The sequence below is a fragment of the Musa acuminata genome, chromosome BXJ2-8, assembly GCF_036884655.1.
Source record: "Musa acuminata AAA Group cultivar baxijiao chromosome BXJ2-8, Cavendish_Baxijiao_AAA, whole genome shotgun sequence".
Lineage (NCBI taxonomy): Eukaryota > Viridiplantae > Streptophyta > Magnoliopsida > Zingiberales > Musaceae > Musa > Musa acuminata.
Genome location: NC_088345.1, coordinates 49,774,746 through 49,786,712, shown reverse-complemented (window position 1 = coordinate 49,786,712; position 11,967 = coordinate 49,774,746). Strand labels below are relative to the sequence as shown.

The window sequence follows — 11,967 nt, the reverse complement described above, 5'->3', positions numbered from 1 at the left end:
TAAGATTTCCTCTTCGTTTGTGATTCATGATATACTCAGAAGAATTTTGGTGAAGGTATGTTTGCAGTTGCCATCACTGATCTTGTTACGTTTGTGGAACTGTATTAGAAGACAGTGAGAAGGATGATGTTTCTAATGCCGATAAGACTCTTGCAACCGAAAAGCAGCTAGAACACAAAAAAACCACCAACAGATATGAGCAAGGGCAATAAGTAGGGTGTGCCTCCTGAGACAGAAGAAAAGGAGGATAAGGTAGCTTCTTTCTTTACATACATTATTGTGATATAATGCTCTAACGATTGAATGGCTCAAAAAAAACCTTTTATAATTTATTGAGTACAAGTTTTTTCAAAGAACAAAATGTTCATTTCAATCAGTTACTTCTTCATGGTTGTTTGTTGTGTTATATAGTACACTGTAACATGGGAAATTTATCATAAACTTTGATTGATGAGTTTTGGTGCAATTTTGCAGGAGTTGGGATATATTAGAACGAACATTTATTCTGCCTAGTTTCCTACTCATTCAAATGTTTCTTTAGTATGTGTGGCATCTCTTTACCAACAGGATCCATGTATATGGAGACACATAATGTTTCTTTTTCCTTCTTTTGCTAATTTGAACGTAGTGGTTCATTTACCACCATACTGAGGTTGCAAATTGTTATTGTTGTTTCTCCTAGTTTTTGTCTGTATACAACAACTACCATAATGTCTAGCTTCTCAAAATTCATCTTAACATTGAGCTCTATGTAAGTGACCATCAGTAGTCACACCAAGAGCAAACAAATATTTTTTTTATCTGCAGTAAAATTTCTTTGGTCTCCCTCAATCTCTCCTCATGTTACTAATCTCAGTCAACTCATCTTATTTATTGAGACAACCAAGATCTCCTTTGGATTGTTTGTTCAATTTGAAATCTTCTTTCTCATATTATGGTGGGTTTTATTAAAGAAAGGTATATCCATAAATTATATTGATATTAAATATATGTATGATAATGTAATTATTAGTGTTAGAACTATAGGAAGTGTGTCTATTGAATTTTCTATTAGCATAATATTGCATCAATAATTCACATAAAGTCTCTACCTTTTCACATTGATAAGGACGAACTTACTGATCACTTATATGATAGAACTTCCTGGTGTATGTTGTTACGGTAAGTAACTTTTTTAGCTGTGGCCTCGGGGCCGTCGCAGCTTGGTTCGGGTCCGGAAGGCGGTGATCTCCGTGGGGGCGCTCCTCGAGGTCTCCCGGCGGCCGAGTTCGGTGGTTCGGGTCGGGAGGTTGGTTCGGCAGGTCGGGTCGGCGGTTCGGGTCGGCGGCTCGGGTCGGGAGGCAGCTCCGCCGCAGCTTCGGGAAGAGGCGACACCATCTCGCACCTACACACAGGTCGGGCCGGGAGCTCGGCCCGACCCCTCCGACGATTAAGTTAGAGAAGGATGTGGAGGGGATTGTGGATGAGGCAGAAGAAGAGCCTCTGAGTGTTTTGTGTCTGAGTGAGTTCCCCCCCCCTTTGCTTAGGACTCAGGGGTATTTATGGAGGAGGTTTGATGTTACCTGACGTAGCTGTCTGCAAGGCGTCTAACATCACCACTGGGGTTGCGTGGGAGGCCGAGCTGCTGCAGGGTATGGAGAGCCTCGGGCAGTGTGTCGCTCAGGGGGTTGCTGCCATGGCGTGTCACATCGCCATTTTTACCCCTATCATATGCCCCCCCGAAAGGAGCTATGCGTCGGTTCTTGCATGCAAGGGGTCCGATGCATGGCTTCTTACTTCAGGTGGGCTGGTCATGCGGATTCGAGGCGTACGACGCAGGCGGGCTAGCCGCGCGGACGCGTCTCGTGCAACATGGGGCCGAGGTGCGCAACTCAGTCAGGAAGCCGAGCAGGGTTGGACTCGGGGTCGATGGAGCCGATGAGGGCCGAGGAGCACAGCGTAGGCGGGGTGACCGCGCAGGTGTGGTCCCGGGATGGCGTAGAGCCGAGGGTCGAGGAGCACAACGCAGGCGGGTTGGCCGCGCAGGTGTGGTCTCGGGTGGCGTAAAGCCGAGGGCCGAGGAGCACGACGCAGGCGGACTGGCCGCGCAGGTGTGTCCCGGGTGGCGTAAAGCCGAGGGCCGAAGAGCACAACGCAGGCGGGGTGACCGCGCAGGTGTGGTCCCGGGATGGCGTAAAGTCGAAGAGCCGAGGAGCACGACGCAGGCGGGCTGGCCACGCAGGCGTGGTCTCGGGTGGCGTAAAGCCGAAGAGCCGAGGAGCACGACGCAGGCGGGCTGGCCGCGCAAGCGTGGTCTCGGGATGGCATAGAGCCGAGGGCCGAGGAGCACAACGCAGGCGGGGTGATCGCGTAGGTGTGGTCTCGGGACGGCGTAGAGCCGAGGGCTGAGGAGCACAACGCAGGTGGGGTGACCGCGCAGGTGTGATCTCGGGAGGCGTAAAGCCGAGGAGGCCTCGGGCATTATGCGACCGAGGTGGCGGCCTCGGGCATTACGCGACCGAGGTGGTGGCCTCGGAAAGCATGGAGCCGAGGCACTCGGCGCAGGCAGGCTGCGGCCGAGGGATGTAACCCAGGTGGGCAAGGTAGTGGATATGGCCGAGGAGTTCGGCGCGGGCAGGCTGGCCGTGCAGACGTGTCTCGGGGTTTATGGAGCCGAGGGGCACGACGCGGGCGTACTGGCGGCACTGGTCTGTCTCGGGAACATGGAGCCAAGGAGCACGACGCAGGCGGCTGGCGGCGCAGGTGTGGTCTCGGGCATTACGCGACCGAGGAGCACGACGCAGGCGGGCAGACCGCGCAGGCGTGGTCGCAAGGGCCATGCGACCGAGTAGCACGACGCAGGCGGGCAGGACGGGAGGACGTGGACTCGGGCACCATGCGGCCGAGGTACACGATAGAGGCGGACAGGCCGCGCCGAGGTAGATCTCGGCAGTGATTGGCCGAGGTGCTCGGTGCAGGCAGGCTGCGACCGAGGGACACCGCTCAGGCGGGCAGGCCGCGCTGAGGTGGGATTTCGGCAGAGAGTTGCCGAGGTGCTCGGTGCAGGCAGGCTGCGACCGAGGTGGTGGGCTCGGCAAGCAGGGAGCCGAGGCGTTCGGCGCAGGCAAGCCGCGGCCAAGGGGCGTGGACCAGGTGGATAGGGCCGTGCAGACGTGTCTCGGGGTTTATGGAGCCGAGGGGCACAACGCGGGCGTATTGGCGGCACTGGTCTGTCTCGGGAACATGGAGCCAAGGAGCACGACGCAGGCGGCTGGCGGCGCAGGTGTGGTCTCGGGCATTACGCGACCTAGGAGCACGACGCAGGCGGGCAGACCGCGCAGGAGTGGTCGCAAGGGCCATGCGACCGAGTAGCACGACGCAGGCGGGCAGGACGCGAGGACGTGGAGGCGGGCAGGACGCGAGGACGTGGACTCGGGCACCATGCAGCCGAGGTACACGATAGAGGCGGACAAGCCGCGCCGAGGTAGATCTCGGCAGTGATTGGCCGAGGTGCTCGATGCAGGCGGGCTGCGACCGAGGGACACCGCTCAGGCGGGCAGGCCGCGCTGAGGTGGGATTTCGACAGAGAGTTGCCGAGGTGCTCGGTGCAGGCAGGTTGCGACCGAGGTACACCGCTCAGGGGGGCAGGCCGCGTTGAGGTGGGATTTCGGCAGAGAGTTGCCGAGGTGCTCGGTGTAGGCAGGCTGCGACCGAGGTGGTGGGCTCGGCAAGCATAGAGCCGAGGCGTTCGGCGCAGGCAAGCCGCGGCCGAGGGGCGTGGACCAGGTGGATAGGGCCGTGGAGTTCGGCGCGGGCAGGCTGGCCGTGCAGACGTGTCTCGGGGTTTATGGAGCCAAGGGGCACGACGCGGGCGTACCGGCGGCACTGGTTTGTCTCGGGAACATGGAGCCAAGGAGCACGATGCAGGCGGGGTGACCGCGCAGGCGTGGTCGCGAGGGTCATGCGACCGAGTAGCACGATCAGGCGGGCAGGACGCGAGGACGTGGCCTCGGGCACCACGCGGCCGAGGAACACGACAGGCGGTCGGGCCGCGCCGAGGTGGTTCGGCGCAGGCAGGCTGCGGGCGCTGCTCAGGCGGGCAGACCGCGCTGAGGTAGGCTCGACGCAGGCAAGCTGCGACCGAGGGGCGAGACCCTGGTCGGTAAGCCGCCCTGAGACAGACTCGGCAGTGAATATGGCCGAGTAGCTCGGCGCAGGCAGGCTGGCCGCGCATGGGGTCGAGGAGCCGAGGCAGCGGGCTGCTTGCTGCGCATGAGGCCGAGTGGCCGAGGCATCGTGCTGGCTGCAGCGTGTTGGCTGCGCATGAGGCCGAGAAGCCGAGGCAGCGTGCTGCTCGCTGCGTAAGGGGCCGAGGAGCCGAGGCAGCGGGCTGCTTCGTCAGCCGAGCAGCTGAGGCGGGCGGCCACGCATGGGACCGAGGGGTCGATGCAGCGTGCTGGCTGCAGCGTGTTGGCTGCGCATGAGGCCGAGGGGCCGAGGCAGCGGGCTGCTTGCTGCGCATGGGGCCGAGGGGCCGAGGCAGCGTGCTAGCTGCAGCGTATTGGCTGCGCATGAGGCCGAGGCAGCGGGCTGCACCGTCAGCCGAGCAGCTGAGGCGGGTGGCCACGCATAGGACCGAGGGGTCGACGCAGCGTGCTGGCTGCAGCGTGTTGGCTGCGCATGAGGCCGAGGAGCCGAGGCAGCGGGCTGCTTCGTCAGCCGAGCAGCTGAGGCGGGCGGCCACGCATGGGACCGAGGGGTCGATGCAGCGTGCTGGCTGCAGCGTGTTGGCTGCGCATGAGGCCGAGGAGTCGAGGCAGTGGGCTGCTTCGTCAGCCGAGCAGCTGAGGCGGGCGGCCACGCATGGGACCGAGGGGTCGACGCAGCGGGCTGGCTGCAGCGTATTGGCTGCGCATGAGGCCGAGGGGCCGAGGCAGCAGGCTGCACCGTCAGCCGAGCAGCTGAGGCGGGAGGCCACGCATGGGACCGAGGGGTCGATGCAGCGTGCTGGCTGCAGCGTGTTGGCTGCACATGAGGCCGAGAAGCCGAGGCAGCGTGCTGCTCGCTGCGCAAGGGGCCGAGGAGCCGAGGCAACGTGCAGCGTGTTAGCTGCGCATGAGACCGAGGAGCCGAGGCAGCGAGCTGCTTCGTCATCCGAGCAACTGAGGCGGGCGGCCACGCATGGGACCGAGGGGTCGATGCAGCGTGCTGGCTGCAGCGTGTTGGCTGCGCATGAGGCCGAGGGGCCGAGGCAACGGGCTGCTTCGTCAACCGAGCAGCTGAGGCGGGCGGCCACGCATGGGACCGAGGGGTCGACGCAGCGTGCTGGCTGCAGCGTGTTGGCTGCGCATGAGGCCGAGGGGCCGAAGCAGCGAGCTGCTTGCTGCGCATGGGGCCGAGGAGCCGAGGCAGCGGGCTGCTTCGTCAGCCGAGCAGCTGAGGCGGGCGGCCACGCATGGGACCGAGGGGTCGATGCAGCGTGCTGGCTGCACACGGGGCCAAGGGGCCGAGGCAGCGTGTTGGCTGCAGCGTGTTGGCTGCGCATGAGGCCGAGGAGCCGAAGCAGCGCGCTGCTCGCTGCGCAAGGGGCCGAGGGGCCGAGGCAGCGTGCTAGCTGCAGCGTATTGGTTGCGCATGAGGCCGAGGGGCCGAGGCAGCGGGCTGCTTGCTGCGCATGGGGCCGAGGAGCCGAGGCAGCGTGTTGGCTGCACACGGGGCCGAGGGGCCGAGGCAGCACGCTGGCTGCAGCGTGTTGGCTGCGCATGAGGCCGAGGAGCCGAAGCAGCGCGCTGCTCGCTGCGCAAGGGGCCGAGGCAGCGTGCTAGCTGCAGCATATTGGCTGCGCATGAGGCCGAGGGGCCGAGGCAGCGGGCTGCACCGTCAGCCGAGCAGCTGAGGCGGGCGGCCACGCATGGGACCGAGGGGTCGACGCAGCGTGCTGGCTGCGCATGAGGCCGAGGAGCCGAGGCAGCGGGCTGCTTCGTCAGCCGAGCAGCTGAGGCGAGCGGCCACGCATGGGACCGAGGGGTCGATGCAGCGGGCTGCACCGTCATGGGGCCGAGGAGCAGCCGAGGCATCAGGCTGCTTGCTGCGCGTGGGGCCGAGGAGCCGTGGCGCGCGGGCTGGCCGCGTGCGTGGGGCCGAGGGGCCGAGACGCGTGGTCTGGCCGCGCGCGTGGTGCCGACGCGGGCGGATTGGCCGCGCGCGTGGGGCCGACGCGAGGGAGGCGCGCGCGCGGGGTCGACGCGGGCGGATGGCCGTGCGCATGGGGTCGAGCCGCGCGCGTGGCCGAGGGGTCGAGACGCGCGGCCTGGCCGCGCGCGTGGGGTCGACGCGGGCGAGACCAGCCCCAGAAGTCGTTGCTGCTGGTGCAGGTCGGCTACAGCGGAGCAACCAAGGAGAAAGCTAACGTACCGTCATTTCGGGCCCTCCTTCTAGCGCCATTCTGTTACGGTAAGTAACTTTTTTAGCCGTGGCCTCGGGGCCGTCGCGGCTTGGTTCGGGTCCGGAAGGCGGTGATCTCCGTGGGGGCGCTCCTCGAGGTCTCCCGGCGACCGAGTTCGGTGGTTCGAGTCGGGAGGTCGGTTCGGCAGGTCGGGTCGGCGGTTCGGGTCGGCGGCTCGGGTCGGGAGGCAGCTCCGCCGCAGCTTCGGGAAGAGGCGACACCATCTCGCACCTGCACACAGGTCGGGCCGGGAGCTCGGCCCGACCCCTCCGACGATTAAGTTAGAGAAGGATGTGGAGGGGATTGTGGATGAGGCAGAAGAAGAGCCTCTGAGTGTTTTGTGTCTGAGTGAGTTCCCCCCCCCCTTTGCTTAGGACTCGGGGGTATTTATGGAGGAGGTTTGATGTTACTTGACGTAGCTGTCTGCAAGGCGTCTAACATCACCACTGGGGTTGCGTGGGAGGCCGAGCTGCTGCAGGGTATGGAGAGCCTCGGGCAGTGTGTCGCTCAGGGGGTTGCTGCCATGGCGTGTCACATCGCCATTTTTACCCCTATCATATGTTATTTGTTGATGATATTGTCTTAGTTGATGAAAGCCTAAGTGTAATTAATTATATATGTGAGCTATGGAGACAATCATTAGAAATTAAAGATTTTAGATTTAATTGGACCAAAGCTGAATATATGAGATATAATTTTAGTAATCTTAAAATTAGACAGAATAATGTAGATAAGTTGGATGAACAATAAGTTCCTTTAAGTAAAACCCTTAGGTATCTTGGATCAATTATTCAACAAGATGGAGAGACCGATAAATATATTATTTATAAAGTAAAAACATGATGATTAAAATGGCAATGGACATTAGGAGTCTTATTTGATTATCAGATACTTTTGAGATTAAAGAAAAATTTTATAAAATCATTGTAAAACCAATAATACTTTATGGATCTGAGTGTTGGATAGTTAAGAAATAACATATACAAAAAATTTGTGTTGCCGAGATGAGAACGTTAAGATGGATGTGTGGAGTTATTAGGAAAGATAGAAAAAGAAATATTGTTATTTGTGAACAACTAAGTAACGCAATAGAGGACAATCATTTAAGATGATATATACATGTGTTTAGGAGACTTCCATATATGATAGTCAGAAGAGGTAAAATGATTAATGTTAATGATACGAAAGAAATAGAGGAAGACTTAAAGACTTTAATAGAAACTATAAATAAAGATTTAAGTACTCTGAACTTAACTAAACATATGACTTTTTACAGATCTCAATGATGATAAAAGATCCATGTAGTCGACCTCAAATAATTGGGCTTACGGTCTTGTTGTTATTGTTGTATGCTTTGTTGTGACTAAAAGTAATAATTCATGAATTTGAGCACTTCTTATTCCACTTTTTGCTTCAATTTATTTCAGTTATATTTTTTTATGTTTTTGATTGCTCAAATAATATGTTTGGATAACTGATCATCTTTCTGTAGTTGTAGTTTCCAGGTTGAAGTCTTTGTGCTGTAATTTAATGCTTTTGTACATCTATGTTGTAATTTGGCTTGATATTAATTGTTTATTTCTTTCCTTCAAGTTTTCCATTGTTTAAGCTAAGTAGCTAATAGTTATAGTTGCATGGTAACTGGAACAGAAACTGTTTAGTATTTAATTCTTCGAAAACTTGCTCTTGTGCTATGCTTACTAGAAAATGAACGAAGTTATGAATGTAACTTCGAATGGCACATATACACATTAAACTGTCTATTAATGTATTACCCTTTTAAAATGTTGTTATTTGCACACTTTTGCATGTATGCCACTTTCGTGACTTTGACAAATAACTTCACCATGTCTTGGTTTATTTCATGACATAAAAGATTGAAATAGGATTTTTATTAAGGGGTATTTGGCAATTCCATGCAGGACTTTTATTAGTACAGAAGGTTTCATGTATTAATTACACTAAAGGTTTATTATCATAGTTGTTTTAGCTAGTTGACTGAAAAATCAACATCTAGGGGTGACAAGTGAACTTATTTGTAGAGCATCCGCGCGAACATGACATTTTGAGTAGTAAATAATGCACCTCAGGTTATCTGAAGAAATCTTTTCAAGGTATCCTTGATGTTTGTTCTTCTCTGGTTTGGCTTGTACTACTGTTTGATGTCGTGCTAATGCACCTCAGTACTACTGCTTGGTGTGTACATTGTGTCTATCTATTTTGCTTCTGCCACCTGGGAAACGATGATATAGTGTGTGTATTATTTGATTCGTTCAACGTGATCCCGTAGGGGATGACTATGGAAGAGTACGAGAAGACAAGGGAGGAGAAAAGAAAGTCTTTACTTGCAATAAAAGTCAGAAAGGAAGGTTGAAATTGACAAAGATTTGCGGTCTATGCAGTAAACCTTCAACCAAGAAAGGAAAGCCATGCTGTGTTCGTATATGCTATGTTTTGTTTGTCGTATTGCTACTAAGGTACATTACTAATTTTATGATTTATTTTTTTTTGCAAAGGATAAATCTTGATCCTATATCATAGGATGATTTGATAAAGTTTTTATTAATCAAACTAGCTAGCATGTTCATTTTTATGAATTCTCACTAAAGTACTTGATAGACTCTCTTGTCATAGAGTCTCTCATCTTTGGCTGATTAGGTCTAGCTCTGTGACGGCTGGCTCATCGACGGAAGATCGTTGATTCTGAGAAATGTATCTGACAAGAATCAGAGCACCAGAAAGAACATCGCCGCATGTCATATGCAATCAAAAACGCGCACACAGTTTCTCAAAGCAAATAAGATGTTTGACCATATTCCTACGAGAAAAGCTCACCTAGTCGACTTATGACCATTCGAATCCAGCCGGATGCTTTATTCATCACCCTGTGGCAGAAGCATCCGCAATCATCATCTAACCAATGAGGTTAGATGATGTAGTCGGACCACTCCTGGATGAAGGATGTGTGATCCATCGATTCGCTAGGCAGGTCGTCGTGCGTGAAGTGCTTGTCCTTGCCCCCGATGAGCCGGGCAGGGCTCCCGACGGCGGTGGACCTGGGGGGCACGTCGATGAGCACGACGGATCCGGCCCCGATCTTGGCCCCCTCGCCGATCCGGATGTTGCCGAGGATGGTGGCGCCGGCGCCGATGAGGACGCCGTCGCCGATCTTGGGGTGGCGGTCCCCGACGGCCTTGCCGGTGCCGCCGAGGGTGACGTGGTGGAGGATGGAGACGTTGTTGCCGATGACCGCGGTCTCGCCGACGACGACGCCGGTGGCGTGGTCGAGGAGGACGCCCTTGCCGACGCGGGCGGCGGGGTGGATGTCGACGGCGAAGACGTCGGCGATGCGGGACTGGAGCGCGAGGGCGAGGGGGCGGCGGTTTTGACCCCAAAGGAGGTGGGACACGCGGTGGGCCTGGATGGCGAGGAAGCCCTTGTAGTTTAGTAGGCAATGGGAGAAGTTGGCGCAGGCGGGGTCGCGATGGCGGGCCGCGAGGAGGTCGGCGACGACGGCGGAGATGAGGGTGGGAGAGGAGGAGAAGGACTGGAGGAAGAGGTCGTAGAGCAGGGTGGAGAGGAGGGTGGAGGAGCAGAGCTTGTTGGCGAGGTGGAAGGCGAGGGAGCGTGCGAGGGACGGGTGCGACAGCACCGTCGCGTAGAGGAAGCTCGCCAGCGCCGGCTCCGACTCCGCGTCGCGGTACGCCTCCGCCTTGATCTGCCCCCACACCCACGCCTCCTCCGTCTCGGACTCCGGCGGCGGGTACGTCGGCACCATCGCCGCCGTCGCCGACATGCGGTTCACCTGCCCCGCCGGCATCTCTCTCCCTACTCGATCTCTCTCTTCTCTACTGAGTCGATGAATTATAGAGCCGGAAAAGAAATCAAGCGAGAGAAGGCAGGTAGGCAGGGCGTGAATGATGACGAGGGAAGTGCAGAGAAGGCTCTATATATACACAGCTCGAGTTAAGTTAACAGTAGAGCCAGTGATGGAGGTTGAAGAAAGTAGCATTCTGTGGTCACCAAAGGCCAAGCCGTTTGGTGGGGCTCTCTAGAAGAATGATTACTATATTAATATATATATATATATATATATATATATATATATTAATATATACAAAGAGAGGATAATTTGAGAAATACATGTTTGAGATGAAACCAAACCGAACCAAATTAGAAGAATTTGGCAGTTGGTTTCTTTAACAATTGGGGTCTAAATATGGATTAATTTTGGTTGCATTCGACCTATTAGTGACTTCCAACTATTGTATCGTTTGATGTGAACCTAATAAACATAAGGTGTCCCACAATGCCATTAGTTCTCTTCTGAACAGTGAGTCTTCTTTTTCTTCCTTCCTCTCTAGCCGCCATCTCATTGTCAATTCCTTAGTAGTTGTAGATAATTCAAACTTAAGCTTATACAGTGATGACATGTTTCACAATAAATTTTGTACTCCTGTCTCCCTCTATCCTGTCATACCGAGCTCGAATTTGTAATCGATTATTAGCAAATAAATTGGTTGTTTTCGATCGACATGCAATTATTTTCAGGTCAATAGTCCCCCATTCCTGTTTTGTAATGCCAGTCGTTTTTGGTGAGTTTTGACTCCAACTCGTGGTTCAGACGTAGCAATCAGCTGATGGAGAACGTCGACGGGGAAATCGGTCAAAGTCCATTCCCAGCAGGAGTCTCGAGTTCCATCGACATCATCCATGATAGATTTCCTATGGGCTCCTTAATGACCATATACAACAATAAAATAGTAACATTCCATGTATATAGAAGCTGTAGTGGATTCACATGACTTGTATATATATTTATATGTATAATGTGCCACAAGCTTGTGCTGGCCATACACTGCAAGTAGTATAATATTGGAGGAGTTGGGAGTATTGCTTGTGGATATGCAATCTTCTTTGGACTGCACAAGTGTCTTTTGTTGTTGTGTTCTATGTTTTGCAAGTTTTCATCAGTTTATTGTGACCTTTAGAGGTGGAGTCTCTTTTGTCTTGGTCAAATGCTACGTCTTTTGTCGTCACTGAGAAACTCTGGCTTCTCCCCCAATTGGTAGCTTTCAGTGAAGTTGATAGGCTGCCCATGGTTTCCTGACAGAAAAGGAGAAGGTTTAGACAAACTCTGCTGCTGGCAGATAGCCATGACACCCAACCCGATTCAATCTTATATCGGGTATAGAAAGATAATTGAATTGGTCTTTTAAGTATTTTGTATTGATAGTTGAATCAATCAGACTGTGTAGTGAGCCAAGAAAACAATTATTGTTTATGTAACTTAAATTTTAAATTAAAAAGTATTTTTTTATATTAGATTAATCGACGAGAGATTTGATGGATCGAATATATGTTTGATCCGACAGAGAGCCCGTGGGCTTGTTGGGTCGAATCCAAATTCCAAAGAATTCGACCGTCGCACTTCGAGAAGGAAGCGCCCCACCCTCGCCCCGGTGGGAACGGTGTCATTGCCGCCTGTCGTCCCCACCTCGTGATTCGAACACGCTGTCTGTCGTCCCTTCTCTCTCCATCCT

At 54.0% G+C, this 11,967-nt stretch overlaps 1 protein-coding gene and 1 long non-coding RNA gene across 2 annotated transcripts; one reads left to right on the top strand and one right to left on the bottom strand.

The window, feature by feature from the left end:
- Positions 1–114: 114 nt before the first annotated feature.
- LOC135620006 (uncharacterized) lies at positions 115–9,017 on the top strand. The gene is made up of 2 exons (XR_010489592.1): positions 115–252; positions 8,715–9,017. It is a non-coding gene; the product is annotated as an uncharacterized LOC135620006 (long non-coding RNA).
- Positions 9,018–9,155: 138 nt separating this feature from the next.
- On the bottom strand, positions 9,156–10,354 carry LOC135620005 (probable serine acetyltransferase 1). The gene has a single exon (XM_065122575.1). It carries the CDS (start codon positions 10,242–10,244, stop codon positions 9,351–9,353), a length of 894 nt encoding a protein of 297 aa, XP_064978647.1. The 5' UTR covers positions 10,245–10,354; the 3' UTR covers positions 9,156–9,350.
- Between the last annotated feature and the right edge of the window lie 1,613 nt (positions 10,355–11,967).

What these genes read in the sequence shown, in the direction of transcription:
- LOC135620005 (XM_065122575.1), bottom strand. Translation starts at nt 10,244, where the DNA reads ATGCCGGCGGGGCAGGTGAACCGCATGTCGGCGACGGCGGCGATGGTG.